Source organism: Aquarana catesbeiana, linkage group LG03 (genome assembly GCF_042186555.1).
Source record: "Aquarana catesbeiana isolate 2022-GZ linkage group LG03, ASM4218655v1, whole genome shotgun sequence".
In the NCBI taxonomy this organism is placed as follows: Eukaryota; Metazoa; Chordata; class Amphibia; order Anura; family Ranidae; genus Aquarana; species Aquarana catesbeiana.
The window spans coordinates 287,425,552-287,443,826 of NC_133326.1; the positions used below are offsets into that span (position 1 = coordinate 287,425,552).

Below are 18,275 nucleotides of genomic sequence, written 5' to 3' on the forward strand. Positions count from 1 at the left end.
ATTGATCCGTACAGATACTATACCACTAAGGGAGGCGTATGCTGCGTGCATGGGTGTTAGCGGTACTGGCGCTAATCTGACGCTGCCTGGGGCGACGCATATCACCGCCGGGCGATCAGGGGCTAAACCTTTATTCGGTAATAAACGGCGGGTGCCCTGACACTATAAAAAATAAACGAACTAACCAGCGTCACCCGTAACGGTTATACGGTGATCAGTGGTGAAAGGGTTAACTAGGGGGCAATCAAGGGGTTAAAACATTTATTAGATAGTATATGGGGGTCCCTGTCACTATAAAACGCTGACGGCGAACCTAAATATTTACGTTCCTAACTAGCGTCACCAGCGACACTAATACAGCGATCAGAAAAATGATCGCTTAGTGACACTGGTGACAGGGGGTGATCAAGGGGTTAAAACTTTATTAGGGGGGGTTAGGGGGGTATCCTAGACCTAAAGGGGGGTAATACTCACTGCCCTAACACTGTAACTGTCACAAACTGACACCATGCAGTAATCAGAAAAAAAAAAAAAAAAAAATACTGCTTGCTGTCAGTTTGTGACAGGGGGGGGGTGATTGGGGGGGATCGGGGGGCGATCGGGGGGGGGATCGGGGGTGTAAAGTATGCCTGGCATGTTCTACTGTGTGTGTGTGTGTGTGTGTGTGTTGTGCACTTACATGTCTTCTCTCCTCGGCGCTGGGACGGAAACTGCCGAGCCGAGGAGAGATGACATCACATCCTCTGCCTGATGAAACTACACACAGGCAGGGGAGGATTCCGATTGGCTGGGAGCGATCGCGAGGGGGGGGCCACGATCGGATGGTCTCCCCCTCGCCTCCCGACGCTCCCAGTCAAATGCCGACCGCCGCTGGCACCGGGGGGGGGGGGTCCGATCGGACCCCCCGCCCGCGGGAGGCAGATCACGTACAGGTACGTGATTCTGCCTGCCCGTGCCATTCTGCCGACGTATATATACGTTAGGCGGTCGGCAAGTGGTTAAGGACCGCCCAACACATATATACTGCGGCAGGGCGGTCCTATTGCGCGAAACAACATACCCGTACGTTGTTTCATGAACGAGACACTGTGGGCATGCCCACTGCATGGTGGGGGTGCACGGGTCCGGCGGCTGCAATCCGCCGGGCACCCGTGATTGCTCCTCAGAGGGGCAGAACGGGGATCTGTCAATGTAAACAAACTAGATCCCCTTTCTGACAGGGGAGTAAACAGAGATCAGAGACCCCTCCCCCCACAGTTAGAAACACCTCCTTAGGACATACTTAACCCCTTAATCGCATAGTGTTAATCCCTTTCGCCTAGTGTTAACCCCTTTCCTGCCAGTGTCATTTATACATTGATGAGTGCATGTCTATAGCACTGATCAATGTAATAATGTCACTGGTCCCCAAAAAGTGTCAAAATTGTCCGATCTGCCTGCCGGAATGTTGCAGTCCCGCTAAAAATCGTGGATCAAAAAAATATTATTATTATTATTAAACAGGATTTATATAGCGCCAACAGTTTGTGCAGCGCTTTATAACATGAGGGCAGACAGTACACTTACAATACAAATCAATACAGGAGGGATCAGAGGGACCTGCTCGTTAGAGCTCACAATCTACAATCTAGAATAATAATAATAGAAATGCCATAAATCTATCCCCTTTATTATCTATCTCTATCTATCTATTTTGTAGAAGCTATAAATTTTACGCAAACTAATCAGTATACGCTTATTGCGATTTTTTTTAAACAAAAATATGTAGAAGGATACATATTGGCCTAAACTGATGAAGAAATGTGTTTTTTTTTATATATATATATCTTTTTTTGGATATGTATTATAGCAGAAAGTAAAAAATATTTTTTTTTTTTTTCCAAATTGTCGCTCTTTTTTTCTTTATAGCGCCAAAAATAAAAACTGCAGAGGTGATCAAATACCACCAAAAGAAAGCTCTATTTGTGGGGGGAAAAGGACATACATTCTGTTTGGGTACGTCGTACGACCGCACAATTGTCAGTTAACCACTTCAGCCCCGGAAGAATTTACCCCCTTCCTGACCAGAGCACTTTTTACAATTCAGCACTGCGTCGCTTTAACTGACAATTGCGCGGTCGTGCGACGTGGCTCCCAAACAAAATTGAAGTCCTTTTTTTTCCCCACAAATAGAGCTTGCTTTTGGTGGTATTTGATCACCTCTGCGGTTTTCATTTTTTGCGCTATAAACAAAAATAGAGCGACAATTTTGAAAAAAACGCTTTATTTTTTACTTTAATAAATATCCCCCAAAAACATATAAAAGACAATTTTTTTTTCCTCAGTTTAGGCCGATACGTATTCTTCTACTTATTTTTACCCCCGCGGCGATCAAGTCCGCGGGACCCGCGACCCGACTCACGGAGCTTGCTGTGGGCGCGCGCCCGCCTCTTAAAGAGGAACGTACAGGTACGTGGTTTTGCCTGTACGTGCCATTCTGCCGCAGTATATCTGCGTGAGGCGGTCGGCAAGTGTTTAAAGCGACGCAGTGCCGTATCGCAAAAAAATGGCTGGTCATTAGGGGGCAAATCCTTCCGGGGCTGAAGTGGTTAACCTTTTTTTTTTTTTAATTCGTCTTTAAGGGGGCGTGACCTAGGCCTACATACTTTTGTTAATATACGTGTCCCTCACCCCCATGTCAGAAAGTTGGGAGGTGTGACTTATGCTGTGGGCCAAACAAAGATGGGCACAAGCAACATGCTTTCAGGTGGTATTTGCGCCCCTGCCACGTTCCGTGATTTGTCACTCGTGTCCACGCTCGGAAATGACTCTCCATACATACACATGGATTGCGCCTCACCGTGCTGTTAATATAAACTCCGCCCCCCCCTCACGTAATCCGGCCTGGCCAATGAGCGCAACGTCTTCCAAAAGCCCCGTCGCCGCCTTCTAATTCGCTCTCTGCAATCACATGGTACAGAAGCGTCACCCCTCCTCCCCTCCAGCTCCGGTCATGTGACGGCGAAGCTGGTTGTGACGGAGATTTGAATGTGGCGCTTTTGGGTTCCATGGCGTCTGTTCTGGTGAGACGTTGTCAGTCTGCCTTCAGACATAACATGATGATTTACGCCTGGGGGGCGCTGTGTTTCCATATGAGATAAACCTGTAGGGTGTCACAGGACTGCTGTCCTTTGCATAGTCCGGGCAATGGACCGGTGACTGCTTGGACAGGAGTCCTGTGTACAGTACCTGGATGTCAGTGCTTTCCATATACAGAGTTCAGTCTGTTTAGATTAGCTGGGTGGCAGTGTCCGTGCCTAGTCCTATGATATCAGGTATACTGGGGGAGATTTACTAAATCTGGTGCAGCTGTGCATAGTAGCCAATCAGTTTCTATGTGTTAGACTGGGTTCACACCTGTGTGATGTCAGACGTTGCATGTGATTCGGGCAGTACTGCTGTGCAGATCGCATGCCGTGTCTGTGCGATGCCAGTTCAAGTTTGCATTGCACTCGTACCAAAATAGTGCAGGACTTTATTTATTTTTGGTCCGCACTGAGATCGGATCACATGGGTGGTCATACCTATGCGATCTGATTCCTGCACCGTTTGACAGTTCGCACTGCGAACAGATCTGGGGGTGTCATTAACTTTGCATTGACACCTGCAACTAGGGTTGTCACCTCATCTCCGCTTAAAGACCAGGTCTCTTTTTCAGACTCGGTGTTTACAAGTTAAAAACAAGTTTGTTTGCTAGAAAATTAACCGCCAAACATTTTACTTTTTTTTCCCCCCTAACACCCTAGAGAATAAATCGGCAGTCATTGCAATGCTTTTTGTCACACCGTATTTGCGCAGCGTTCTTACAAGCACACTTTTTTTGGAAAAAAATACACTTTACTGTTTGTTTTTTAATTCAAAAAAGTTAGCCCAATTTTTTTTTTTTATATTGTGAAAGATAATGTTACACCAAGTAAATTGATACCCAACATGTCACGCTTCAAAATTGCGCCCGCTCGTGGAATGGTGTCAAACTTTTACCCTTAAAAATCTCCATAGGCGACATTTAAAAAAATTCTACAGGTTGCATGTTTTGCGTTACAGAATTATTGCTCTCGCTGTAATTATCACGGTGATACCTCACATGTGTGGTTTGACCACCGTTTTCATATTGCGGGCGCTACTCATGTATGCGTTCGCTTCTGCGCGCAAGCTCGTTGGGACGGGGTGCTTTAAAAATTTTTACTTTTTTTTTTTTCCTTATTTTACTTGATTTTATTTATTTTTTCACTGTTTAAAAAAAAAAAAAATTAAAAAAAAATGGATCACTTTTATTCCTATTACAAGGAATGTAAACATCCCTTGTAATAGAAAAAAAGCATGACAGGTCCTCTTAAATATGAGATCTGGGGTCAAAAAGACCTCAGATCTCTTATTTGGACTAAAATGCAATTTAAAAAAAAATAAAAAATTGTCATTTGAAAAAATGACAACAGAAATGGCCCTTTAAAAAAACGTATGGGCGGAAGTGATGTTTTGACGTTGCTTCAGCCCTGCTATAGTATGGAGATGGGTGGGGCCCATCTTACCCTCACTCGTCTCCATACCCGGCCACAGACAGGTCCCGATCGCCGCTGCCAACGGCTCCGGTAAGCGGCGGAGAGAGCAGCGAATCCGTCACAGAGACCACCATTATCGTAAACAGGACCGCCGGCTCTAAAGATGGATACCTCGGTTGTGGCAGCAGCTGCTGCCGTTACCGAGATATCCATCTTTAAACTGCCGACGTATATGTACAGGAGGCGGTCGGCAAGTGGTTAAAACTGAACACATTAATTACTCTGGTTCTGTGGCTGATTTAGGTGGTAATTAAACTCACTCGGTGCCTTATCTGCATTAACTTAGCCTCAGAACCTGTGTAATTCATATTTGTTCAGGTTTAAAGGTAGAGTTGCCACCTCATCCCTTTAAACCTGAACACATATAAATTACACAGGTTCTGAGGCTAAGTTAATGCAGGTAAGGCACCAGGTCAGTGTAATTACCACCTTAATCTGCCACAGAACCTGTGTAATTTAATATGTGTCTGGGTTTAAAGGGATGAGGTGGCAACCCTATCTGTAATGGTTCCCAGATGTCAGTGTGAGCCGCTGGCAGGTGACATGCGATGTGGGAACCTGCACTGGAATTGCACTGGTTCGTGCATTGCATATATGCGAACTGGCACTTAGCCTGGGTTCAAACTGACTGCGGGTTAAAAACTGTGCGAGTTCAGCTGATCTGGCACGGTTTTTAACCGCAGTCAGTTTGAACCCAGGCTAAGTGCCAGTTCACATATATGCGATGCGTGAACCAGTGCAAGTCCAGATTTCAAGCCGGCAATGCAGTCCGAGTTCGGGGGCGATTTGACAGACATCTGTGCGGCTTCCTGCACAGTCTATTCAAATCGCCCCTGGAGTCGCCAAAAGTAGTACAGGAACTACTTTGGGGAATCGGTGCGGCGCTGCTATGTCAAATCTCATGCCGAATCGGCCCGATGGGAACCTGGGCTTATTGTCAAAGCTTAACTGCCAAAGTTAGCCAAAGTTAGAAGCTGATTGGCTACTATGTACAGCTGCACCAGATTCAGAGTGCACCACTTTTAGTAAATCTCCGCCCACTGAGTGGTCTCAGGTTGTTCACCTAAGATTAGCTGTGAAATGGTATCTATTAGGCCCCTTTCACACAAGCATTAGGCAATCCGTGAACAGATGTACTAATGAATTGGAGCATAACGGGACACATGTCCCTTTTGTCCACCCAGTGTTTATGCTCCATGCTGAAGACTTTATCCTCCATATCAGATATATATGTGGCTAGATATAAACTTGCACCCGTCTACATCAGGCCACCTCTGTCACATTTAGGTTTGGAAAAGAACACAGTCCTTTTCCATTTGTTGTTTCTGGACCAGGATAGACTTGGAGGTAGGCAGATTTAAACAAGTAGTTTACATCTACCTGTCCATAGAACGTTCAATCAAGTCTGCTTGAAAATCTCACAAGGCGGATCTGATTGGGCTATATTGCACATTCAGCATTGGAGCAACTTGTCAAGTGATTTGACAGGTCAAATCATATGACACATTTCAGCCTATTGCAGACAATAGCACAAGTCCAATCTGTGCGACGACGACTTTGCGGTGCTGCGCCAATATGCAAAAGTAGTTCCTGCACTACTTTTGCCGCTATCAGGTGCAACTTCAATCGATATCTCTGCATGAAGCCGCACAGATGTCTTTTCAAGTAGCACCTGAAATCTCGCTGACCTGCTACTTTGAAATTGCACTGCTTCTAGTAAAGTAGCATAATTTTAAAGTAGCGTCAATGAGAACCAGGGCTTAAAGCAGAACTAAACCCGTCAATTTACCAGTTTTCCAAAACCATTGCATTTGAGGCATGCTGTGAATGATCCCTTTCAAAGTCATTTGTACTCAACCTAAAATTTCAAACCATTAAATGACTGGTGTTATAACTGATCACATGTGCAGCACCATGGTAACTGCAAATCACACAGAGGCCAAAATGGCAGCTTTCTTGGCTGTAAATTATGGGAGGGTTTAGTTCCAATTTAAACAGCAACAAAGGCACTTAAAGTGGAACAAAACTTTTTTCCATTTGAGATAGAGTAAGGCCCTCCCCGGTCAGTTTCTTTTTTGCCATCTTTGTCCCATTGGAGAGATTTCCCTTTACCTCCTATCCCATAGCCAGAACAGGAAGTGAGAAGAAATCCCACCAAAATGAAGAAATCCCTATTTGTCACCAGGGTCACTATTGGAAGATTTTCCTCTATTGCTGCTCTGGTGATGACCCAAAAAAATTGTGATCTTCTTTCACTTTCAATAACGATAAACTGGACAAATAGGGTGAATCTCACTAACAGGGGCACAGACTGCATTAAAGTGGAAGTAAAGTCCACTTTTGAATTAGTATCTACAGGTAAGCTTATAATAAGGCTTACCTGTAGGTACAGTGAATATCTCCTAAACTTGCACCGTTTAGGAGATATTCACACAAGATGTAGCCGGTTACATCACCAGCGCATGCGTTCTGAAGGGATGGGGCTCTTACGCACATGCCGTCGTGGCCCTGGCCATTCATACAGCCGGTGCCCACAAACCCAGAAGGAAGACTGGGTGAACATGGAAGTGCCAGGGAGCCATGACAGTGCTGCGCTGGAGGGCGTCTTGGACAGGTAAGTCTGTCATAATGTGCTAGAATGTGGTGCATATTAGTACATTATGACTTAAACCTGCAGTGGGCCTGTTTTTTTTTTTTTTGTTTTTGTTTTTTTTTTTTCTTGGTGTGTGTGGCAGTTTACTACCACTTTAAGATCTAACAAGGGTTCTAATCCCTCTCTAATGTATTTAAAACACTCTTGTTATACTTTTAAAAAAGGTTTGGGCTAGGCATACACTTGAATGGGAATATTTATAAAGCAATGGATGTGACATTCACCAAACATATGCTGCAGGTGAATTAATCACTGTAATTTAAAACATATGTACCAGAAAAATACACCTGCAGGCTACAGTGTATGTCACATTCACTGCTTTGTAAACATGCCCCTTAAAGAGGAGGTAAACCCTGATGGGTTTTACTTACTCTTTTGTTCCCTGCAAAGTAAAAGCATAATGAGCTAGTAAGCTTCGCATACTAGCCCATTATGTGCCGCTTACCTGCAAATGAAGCCCGCGATGTCTCCGCTGGTGGCCGTATCAATCTTCACCTGTCTTCCGTCCGGGGCCGTGACTGGCCGGAGTCGCATGGCGGTCACGGCACGGGCCCTTTAGAAATGTCACGATCATGCCCTTTCTTCAGTGCGCATGTGCCGATGTCGGTGCAAGTGTATACAGTAAATATCTCCTTAACCGTGCAGGTTTCAGAGATATTTCCAGTACCTACAGGTAAGCCTTATTACCTGTAGGTAAGAGTGGTGTAACTAGGTTTACAACCACTTTAAGTGTGTATGTGTTAATTATCAGCTATTCTGTCCTATAATTAACCCATGTAGAGGCATCTTTCTAGCAACCCATCTTATATTTAATAATATTAGTATTCTAGTGCACCAATATTGTATTTTTTTTTGCCAGGAGGATCCAGCCCTGCAGCAGCATTTCAGAGGACATAAAGACGCAGTCACATCCATTGACTTTAGTCCAGACAACAAACAACTTGGTATTTTTTATGATCTTATATTTTGTAAATGTAGATCAGATGTATTACTGGCAGGAGTCTGTGATATAAAGCAGAGTTCCGGCGAAAAAAAAAAAAAAAAATAAAGGTCAGCAGCTACAAATACTGCAGGTGCTGACTTTTAATGTATGGACACTTCCCTGCCCAGGGCGCCCGTGATGTCCTCACCCGTAGCCGATCTGTCCCCCGACTCTCGGGTGGAGGCATCGGCATCTCCAGTAAGGGAATCAGGAAGTAAAGCCTTGTGGCTTCACAGCATGGTTCCCTACTGCACGTGCACGAGTCACGCTGTACGATCTCACTGGTCCCTGCTGTCTTCTGGGATCTGTGTGTCTCCCAGAAGACAGCGGGGGGGACAGAGGAGGGGCCCGACATTGCGTAGATAGCCGCGGATACTGCGGCGATCTATGCCCGGAAGTGGGAGCAAATACCTGGATTATACGGGTATCTACTCCCCCCTGAAAGGTGTCAAATGTGACACCAGAAGGGGGGAGGATTCCGAAAAAGTGGAAGTTCTATTTTTTGGTGGAACTCTGCTTTAAACCACAATTGTATAGACAAAGTGATGGAAACATAGGGCCGAAACAACTAATCGATAGTAATTGATTCATTTCATAATCGATTAGTTATTTTCATAATCGATTAATCGGCCAGTAACATAATGGGATTAAAAAACTAAAATTAGCCCTTTAGAGTACAAAAAGAGCAAATAATCGCTACAGCAAATATTACTTTCACTGTTGCACAGTAAAAAAAAATGAACCCCTTACAGTAGCGATTATTTGTTATTTTTGTACTATAAAGGGCTATTTTTTTTTTTTTCATTTTAACCCCATTATGTTACTAAACGTCTTAGACCTGGTTCACATCTACGTGTTTGTTGATGCTTTTTGCAGAACCGCACTACAGTTCATTTAATGTTCACATCGAGGCTTTTTTCAGCTGCTGCATATTTGGAAAGGGTCAGGGACTTTTGTCAACGCAAAGACGGTGCTTTTTTTGGTTCATTATACTTCAATGGAGAAGCTGCAGAAAAGTGTGTGATGCATTTTTTGTAGCAATTTGTGTTTTTTGTTTTTTTTATCTGCCCAACAACAAATTGGCCAAAAAGGCATAAGAAAAATGCAAAAACGCAAATCGCAGCAAAATCACGTGTGCAAAAAATCAAAATGCACAGCAAAAAGCACTGTAGAAACAGCTCAAAAGCAAACTGCCTAGGTATGTAGCGAGCCTTATGCTGGCCACACGGTTCAGTTTTCAGACGAGAATATTCAGACGAAAAATCTTTGTGCATTCGCTGAATGAAAGAATGTTGTTTGAAATTTTCACTTGTTTTTAACATTCTGTTTTAAAATGAATGTAATTTCTGAACGAAAATCACATACACTGTCTGAAAATTCTTTTGACCAAGAGGTTTTCTATAATTTTTAAATTTTTCTGTCACTGTGGTTGAAAACAAACGTCGATTTGACCCCACTAACGATTAGAAAATCGAACGAACGTTCTTAAAATGAGAAATTTATTTGAAGGAAGACTTTGTTTTTGTATGGCCAGCTTACAATATATTACAGTTCTGTTTGAAAATTTGCAAAACAGTCTAACTTTTTTTCTTTTCAATAAAATTTTGATCTCTGAGTCTGATGATATTTACTAGATTCAACCTCTAACAGTATGTACAGTATATCTCCTCTAATAGTATATACAGTACATCTCTTCTGTCCGTTATTCTCAGAGTGGATTAAAGATTTTACTCCCTAAACATACAGTTGGTTATTTATATTTACCACTGCATATAGAGATATTTAAGAATAAATTGCCTTTTATTTTAAACTTTACATATTACCTAAATTATACACCACACTTTTTTTAAGGTTATTAACCGATTAATCGAAACTATAATCGGCCAACTAATTGATTATGAAAATAATCGTTGTAGCCCTGGAAACATAAATGTCAGCCAAATGAGCTGTGATATTGTGTGAAACAGCCTTGCAGCACAGCCTGAATAACCCAAAAAGGATGATATTGCGGAATTTATTTCTGTGTGTTCATATGGGTCAGCTGACTCATCATTATTTTAAGTATTTGATAAGTTTCAGTGTTATCGGTCACCCCCTCCCTTTTATGCAAGGTAATAAACATTTGTTTAAAGAGTAACTGCAGTCTGCTCACATAAGTTGTCAGAAAAACATCTTTGCCATTCCAAAGCTTCCCTCCAATCACTTTACATATTATTTTATATATACTGTGATTCTGTACTTGCCAGATATGCTGCAGAAATCTCCCTCCACTGAGTCTGGCTGCATCCATTTTAACTGTGGGCAGCTGAAGCTGCTGCCTGTTCACTTCCTGGATTCGCACAGAGGCACACCTCCAGCTCTGCAGCTCTCAATGACCCTCTTATGACTCATCCCCCCTCCCTTCCTGGCAAACTCTCACGTGAGAGAGATAGCTGTGCATGATGTCATAAGCCAAGGCTTTTTACCAGACAAGAAACAGGAAGTGGGCTGTATAAGGTATTTACTGGCAGAAAAAAAATGTTTTACTATCCAAAGTTAAAACAACAAGGGAAGAAGATTTAATAGATGGAAAGATAAAAAAAATGACTGAAGGTCCGCTTTAAGTTATTTCATGTGCTCTGATGCTGCTTGTAAGAGTGGTACAGACCAATAGACGTTGTAAGCTTCTTGATGTGTGCAGTTCTCTTTTTGTTGCAGCTCATGATTATATAAATTTTTTAGTTACACAAGATGTCATTTAAAGTGGACCTGTCATTTAAAAAATGACTTTGGTCATAATAACATATTTTTACAGAACAGGGTCTTTAAAACCATGGTAATTGAATTGTCTAGCCGTGCCAATGTGGCTAAAGAATAGTATAGGCGTCTACACTAATGCCTAGCACACACGGGTTGAATGTTGACTGACATTTTGCCCGTGTGTATGTCAGCCGGTCTGCTTGGTCGGCTTCTATCATACGAGCATGCTGGAAAACCAGCAGCTGACCGAATCCCGATCAGCATTCTCGGCCAGTGGTTGAGAGCACTCACTGAAGTGTTCTGGCGGGAGGGGGGTTGGGGGGAAATCGCAGTACTAACATTGAATTGTTAGTACAGCGACTCCAACTAGGGTTGTCCCTTTTTTTCATCTTACTCAATACTATTATTGGCAGTTCGCTAACACTACTAGTAATATCGCCTGAACTAGAGGGAAATCATACCTTATTAATCAGTGTATCGCTATAAATCCAACTACAGGGGGTCCCCGGGTTACAAACAAGTTAGGGACTGTAGGTTTGTTCTTAAGTTGAATCTGTTTGTAAGTCGAAACAGGTACATTTTTTAAGTGTAGCTCCAGACAAAAAAAACTATTTTTAAGCTTTTTGGATAGCATAGGGAAGGGTTAACACCTCTGTAACATTTGTTTTGCTGTGTGTGCCCCTGTTCAGAAGATTTCACCTCACTTTCTGTCCCAATGACAATTGGATTTTGAAAATTTTGGGTTGTTGTGGAAACAAGCCTTGGTGATAAAGCATCAGTGGAGGTACCTTTTCCCCATAATAGCTCTTATAGGAGTGAATTTCCCTTCCTAGGGGTAGATTTCCTCTCACTTCCTGTTGTCTCCCTCCGTTTGTAAGTAGGAGTCGTTTGTAAGTCGGATGTTTGTAACTAGGGGACCCCCTGTATACAAAAAAGTAATCAATGAGGTATAAAAGTGCAATTAATATTTCCGATATCAAGTCCAACCTATGTCCTAGAGTCCAAAATTATGGCGTAATAATGATGTGTGCCCCAATGTGAACATACACTAAAGTCCCCTGTGCATTCTGTGTGACGATACAACAATATCACTGTGCAAACTTTGTAAGCACTTAATAAAATCTAATGTGCAATTCATGCAAAAAACACTTTTCTTGCAGGTAAAACAATCTTTAGGTGGCACACTGCTCTCCCATATTACTTCAAACTGCTCACCTTGTGGTGTTGACCTCAAAGTTCCACAGAAGTCGGCAAACACATGTATCCCCTTCTGGGACCATAAGATGATGATCTCCTCCACAGAACTCCTACAGGGAAAGCAGTTCTAAGGGGTGCCTCATCCACTCAGAAGTCACATGAGAAATAAAGCCTATTATAGTGCCCACTGACCATTTAAGGGACGCTCACATGCATAAATTCTTTAAAATAATGAATAAATTAAAAGCTGCCACATGACTGACACTAGTGTGGCTCACCACTTGCTGGGCCCAATCCACTGCTAGCCCTGTCGCAGCTAACCATCTCCCTTGATCTTCTATGCTCGATTAAAGCATGATGATGTCATTGGCCAGAAACTCTACCCCCTCACGCTTATCGTCCAGTGCCGGACTTCTTCAGAAAGGTACCTTATCTCTCCTAAGAGGACATATATGTGTTTGCTGACCTCTGTGTAACATTGAGGTCAACACCACAAGTGACTTCTGAGTGGATGAGACACCCCCTAGAGCTGCTTTCATTTTATGATCCCTGAAAGGGATACATGTGTTGCTGACCTCAGTGTAACTTTGAGGTCAACGCCACAAGATGAGCATTTCAGAGTAATATTGGAGAGGAGTGCATCACCTGAGGATTGTTTTGCTTGTGAGAAGTGTTTCTGCATGAATTGCATATTGGACTATTGAGTGCTTACACAGATGGCACAGTGATTTTGTTGTATGGTCACACGGAATGGGCAGAGGAATTTAATGTATGTTCACACTGGTGCACAAGTTATTATTGCACCACGATTGTGGACTTTATATTTACACTGGATATATTGATTGTAATTTTATATATGATTGTTTATTTTTGTATATGTGGATTGATAGCGCTACACTGATGAGTTACGGCTGCACTAAGGGTCATATTTATACAGCCATGAAAATGACTTGCATCAATCATTCGCTGGTGGTTAATCACTCACTGTCATTTAAAATATATGCACCAGAAAGATTCACCTGCAGAAAACATCAGATTACCCACATTATAAATATACCCCTAAGGGTTCATTCACATTGGCGGCCAGGGAGCAGTAAAAGTAGGCGGTTGAGCTGCAGTTTTACTGCCTGTGTAAACACAGAAATACAGCCCATCAAAGCTGTACACATGCCGCAGACATATGAAAAATTAAATAGTGTCACATTAAGTGTTTTTTTTTTTGTTTGTTTTTTTTTAAATGCAGACAATTACTATATAACTATAATAATTTCAGAAATACTTCACTAACATTTTGAAGTGAGTAGAAAAGTTGGTGGCTACTTTCATTCATTTTACAAAATTGCTGATGTTCATCTTGGCATTATGCCTCTATGTATACAGTATATCAGGGATATGCAATTAGCGGACCTCCAGCTGTTGCTAAACTACAAGTCCCATTCTGCCTCTGGGTATCATGCTTGTGGCTGTCAGTCTTGCTATGCCTCCTGGGACTTGTAGTTCTGCAACAGCTGGAGGTCCGCTAATTGCATATCGCTGCAGTATATGATTAACGTTAGGGTAACCCCAAATGGAATTGTGAAAGAAGTACAGTACATCTTTTATATTTAATGAGAAATCCTTATTTTAGCCAAAATGTTTGCAAGTTTGAGAAGCTGTTGTCTTAATATTTTAGATAATGGATCACATAATGGGTTTGTTGGCGCATACAGTACCTTTTTGTGTCTAAAATTACTGGAAGAGGTGTACATTTAATAACAAAATAATTAAGCTATATTCACATTTTGTATCTTTTAGCTTTGTTTAGCCCTAAAAGGGAATGTAATTGGAGAACAATTCCTGAAAAGGCATAAACCCGAATCTATGGCATCTGTATCTGTAGGTTTAAAAAGACTCAAAGCAATAAGAAATTCCCCAGTACACTCTCTAGCTAGTCAGCCTGAACGCCTAGCTGAACTGTTTTAACATGTCATGTGTTTCAGTAAGAGAAAAAGCGTTTATTTTTCCCTCTGCTAAAATATTGATTGTGTTTTACTTCTGTAGCAACATCTGCAGCAGACACATTTGTCATGATCTGGAATTTCAAGCCTCAGTCACGTGCCTTTAGGTTTATTGGACACAAGGAGGCAGTACTGAGCGTGCAGTTTTCTCCCATAGGACACTTGGTGGCATCAGCTGCTAAAGACAGGACAGTGAGACTTTGGACCCCTAATATGTAAGTAAGGTTTTAAATCAATAGTTTTTGTGCACTATACTCAGTCTTGATGTATCCACCTTGGCAGCTGTGCTGATAACAAGGCTCTTTTACATATATATTTTATGTTGACGTAAAACAAGGCTAACTATAGTACCTTTTTCACACCGCCAGTGGGTCGCGTTAGCGGTAAAGCGCCACTAGTTTTAGCGGCGCTTTACTGTTTTAGGTTAAAAGTGCCTCACTAGCGGTCGAAGAAAGGGTTAAATGCGCCCGAAAAGCGCCGCTGCCGAATCGTTTTGCAGGCGCTGTGACAGCGATGCCCGTTCATTTCAATGGCCATGGGCGGTGGAGGAGCGGTGTGTACACCACTCCTCCACCACCCCAAAGATGCTGCTTGCAGGACTTTTTCTAACGTTCTGCAAGCGCACCTGCCAAAGTGTGAAAGCACTCAGGCTTTCACACTGTGGCTTCAGGTGAGGCGTTTTTCAGGCGCTTTACAGGTGATATTGTTAGCCTTTAGCGTGTAAAGAGAAAACAAATAGGCGCAATATAAATAACCCTTTTCTATAAAAGCTGCTGAACACCAATGGTCAATGATGCAAATCCCTAAGGCAAAAATATATAAAAAAAACAGTGCAGCCCTAATAAAGCAAGTCCATATATCATAAACAAGCCAATCCGTGAGATCTTCAGTGATGATATACAGATAAAGCATGCAGGTGACTTTGTGGGAAAACGGAACCTCCACCGAAAAAAATGGCAGCTCACCTCACACAATGGACCCTTTAATTATAGAGGGTCTGATACACTTTCCCTTTCAGGGTATAAGAGGATGAGTCAAAGATGCAGCAGACCAGTCCCAGAATTCCCCCTCTTTGCTCGGTTCAGATATGCCAAAAAAAAAAAAAAAAACATTTTCCACTCCACAGCCACATGGATCATGAAAATATAAAACATTACATAGTGCTCTCCACAAATATAAAATATTTAATAAGATTAGACAGAATAAAACTTACAAGTATGGCACTTAAATCCAAGTGCCTGGTAAAACAACGTGTATGCAAACAGAATCAGCGATGGCCGCGGGTGACGTCACGTCAAAAAAACAAAACCAGGTCAACACAGGCCCATAAAGTATCAAGAAAAACATGCTAAAAAATGTAAAAAAAAATAATTCAACATGCATTGAACATACCAAACACATATCCACCGGCCAGTGCATTGAAGAAAAGGTGGTTGTGAAAATCAAATAATATTGAAAATAAATGGTGAAGGAATATGGATAAAACATAAAATATTTAAGCAGCACATACAAACCTAAGTTTAGAAGGCAAGGTAAACCTCCCAGAAATAAATAAAAAAAAGTAAAATGTAGGGAAACTCAGTCAATGTAAAGAAAAATAATCATAAAAAATGATTAATTTTTTGAAATAGAAAATTACCACTAATCATCACAGCAACTAATAAAGAACCACAACACTCCTCAACATCCAAAGCATATTAAAAGACCAAGTGAACTTTTTTTATAGAATGTGGGCGTTTTACAATGTGCTAGTGCTTTACTGTTATATTAATCTGCCCTGTTTCAGAAGATCTCTGGACTGCTACTCTCGCACAACTCATTGGTCTGGGTCTCTAGCAGTCTGAGATGTCCGCTGCATAGTACTGCAGCATGAGTATGGATGTATGCTGTACCATTTACTTTTGTATGAGCCTTGCTTCGTGAAATTTGGTTTGAAAGCTGCCAGATTTTCTTAACCGTACATCACGGGACACAGAGTCATAGTAATTACTATGTGGGTTATAGGCCACCTTCAGGTGATGGACACTGGCACACCCTAAGACAGGAAGTCCACTCCCTATATAACCCCTCCCACTACTGGAAGTACCTCGGTTTCTTAATCGTACATCACGGGACACAGAGCCATAGTAGTTACTATGTGGGTTATATAGGCCACCTTTAGGTGATGGACACTGGCACACCCTAAACAGGAAGTTCAACTCCCTATATAACCCCTCCCGTTACAGGGATTACCTCAGTTTTTTCGCCAGTGTCTAAGGTGTTGGTCACGAGTAAAGATGTGCTGAGCTCCGCTGGAGTAATCCTTGCTGGGGCAGGCCAGGACCCGGATCCATTCAAAGTGTCTTTTTAGGCCGAATTGAATGGTACCTGGGCCTCATGTCGGAAGAAACAAGGTTTTACCTGTAAGACTTCTCTTTTTAGCGAGCTGGACCCCGGGATCCAGTGCTTTGGTATTTTTAGCCATAAAGTTTCCTGGCGGGGTGCTTTACGGGGTCCAGGGTGTGGATCCCGATAAAAAGGGGCTCCAGTTCCTGAAGGTTTGTTAACGGAGCCCACCGTGAGTAGGTGAAGATTGGGTCTGTTTGGTTTACCACAGAACCTTGCAGCCAGATAAGGTAAGTGGAGATTCCTAAGGAATTTTCTATTTCTTATGGGTTTTCTCCTTTAAGTAAATGTTGTCATGTCTAAAGTTGCCACCGGGGGCTGTCAAGAGCACTTACCTGTTCCATGCTGATCAGTCTTGTTTTGTGTCAGATAAGCTGCACGCTTCCTCCAGCCCAGGTCTCAGGTAGGAAGAGGAGGATTTTTTCTCAGATATCCCCCACTTGGGCAGAGATATATCTCTCCCCAAAAGGCATATGGGCACGGATTAGTTGGCGGTATGCCGCACCGCTCCCACCACCATAGCATGGCGGTTCTTCTTCTCCAGCCCTCCTCCCCTCCTTTCATCCCAGCCCTCCCTGCATGCGATCCTGTCTGGATCAGAGCCCCGCTCGCGCGGGAAAGCAGGCTTTTTTGAAAAAAGTGGGGGGGGGGGGGCACGGTGGGAAGTCGGAGGGGGGGGGGGCCTCTTAGTGCGACGTTAATGTTTTTCAGATGTTCTCAATGCAGTGGCTCTTTAAGCTATAGCATACACCTTTTGGCAGGTGCATTTAGCTGACGGAGGGACACAGAAAAAACGAGGGCATGTGAGTGTTGGTGTACTGGCATTCTAGGACACATTTACTTAGCATCAGGCTGAGTTTTTAATAGCGGCAGTGCTGGACTATTATTCAGAGGTGGGTGCAATTTTGGTAGTACCTCTGCATTTGTGCTTTGCACTATGGGTAGAGGAGGTACAAATACCCCAAAAGATAAGGGCTCAAAGGGATCTCCCTCAGGCTTGGAGGACCCTGCCTCTGCAACACCATCCTCCCCTGAAAAACCTAGGAAGGCTGGTCAGAATGAGCCATTGGGGTTGTCAGGGGTTGTTACTGCTTCCGACATTTCAGCCCCTGAATATATGACTAAGCAGAATTTTTCCTCAGCCATAGTCGCATTAGAGGAAAGATCAAGACTTTAATCACATCTTCACAAGGTGGAAGAAAGTGCATGAGGTCCCCTTCTGCCACCCAGGACCCTCAAGTAGAGGAACAGGGGCAGGGGGAAAATGAGTTCTCCTCGGGATCATGAAGAGACTGTTGACTCCTCTTCAGAGGGTTCAGGTGGAGTAGGACCTTTTTCAGCTTCGCAAGCTGAGAAATTGCGGGTGCAATCTCTTACTGAGATGGTCCGTTCCACATTTAAACTACGCTTAACTGAGTCGGCTGAAGAGCCCACTTCTTGTTTGGGTTCACTAAAGCTTCCTTAGGCTTTGCATGCTTTTCCTGTTCATTCGTTGCTGGAAAAGCTTATGTATTCTGAGTGGGACCACGCAGATAAACAATTTTTTCCTCCTAAAAAGTTCTCAACACTTTATCCTATGGAGGAAAAATTTACAAATATGTGGGGTATACTATGTGGGGTATACTAGCAATTGATGCTGCTATATCCTCTGTGAATAAAAAATTTGACTTGTCTGGTTGACAATGTTCAAATGCTTAAGGATCCAACTGATAAAAGATTGGAAA

The 18,275-nt window shown here is 42.8% G+C and overlaps 1 protein-coding gene across 2 annotated transcripts in view; it reads left to right on the forward strand.

Moving 5' to 3' along the window:
- Positions 1-2,954: 2,954 nt before the first annotated feature.
- The window catches only part of POC1B (POC1 centriolar protein B), a 197,619-nt gene continuing 182,298 nt past the window's right edge, over positions 2,955-18,275 (forward strand). The window contains exons 1-3 of one of the 2 annotated variants that reach the window (XM_073620198.1): positions 2,955-3,062; positions 8,111-8,195; positions 14,210-14,381. In XM_073620198.1, coding sequence (XP_073476299.1) covers positions 3,048-3,062; positions 8,111-8,195; positions 14,210-14,381 — 272 coding nt within the window. In that variant the 5' untranslated portion in view covers positions 2,955-3,047. Of the gene's footprint in view, positions 3,063-8,110; positions 8,196-14,209; positions 14,382-18,275 lie in introns of those variants that run through there. The other variant, XM_073620199.1, reaches the window with a different exon arrangement.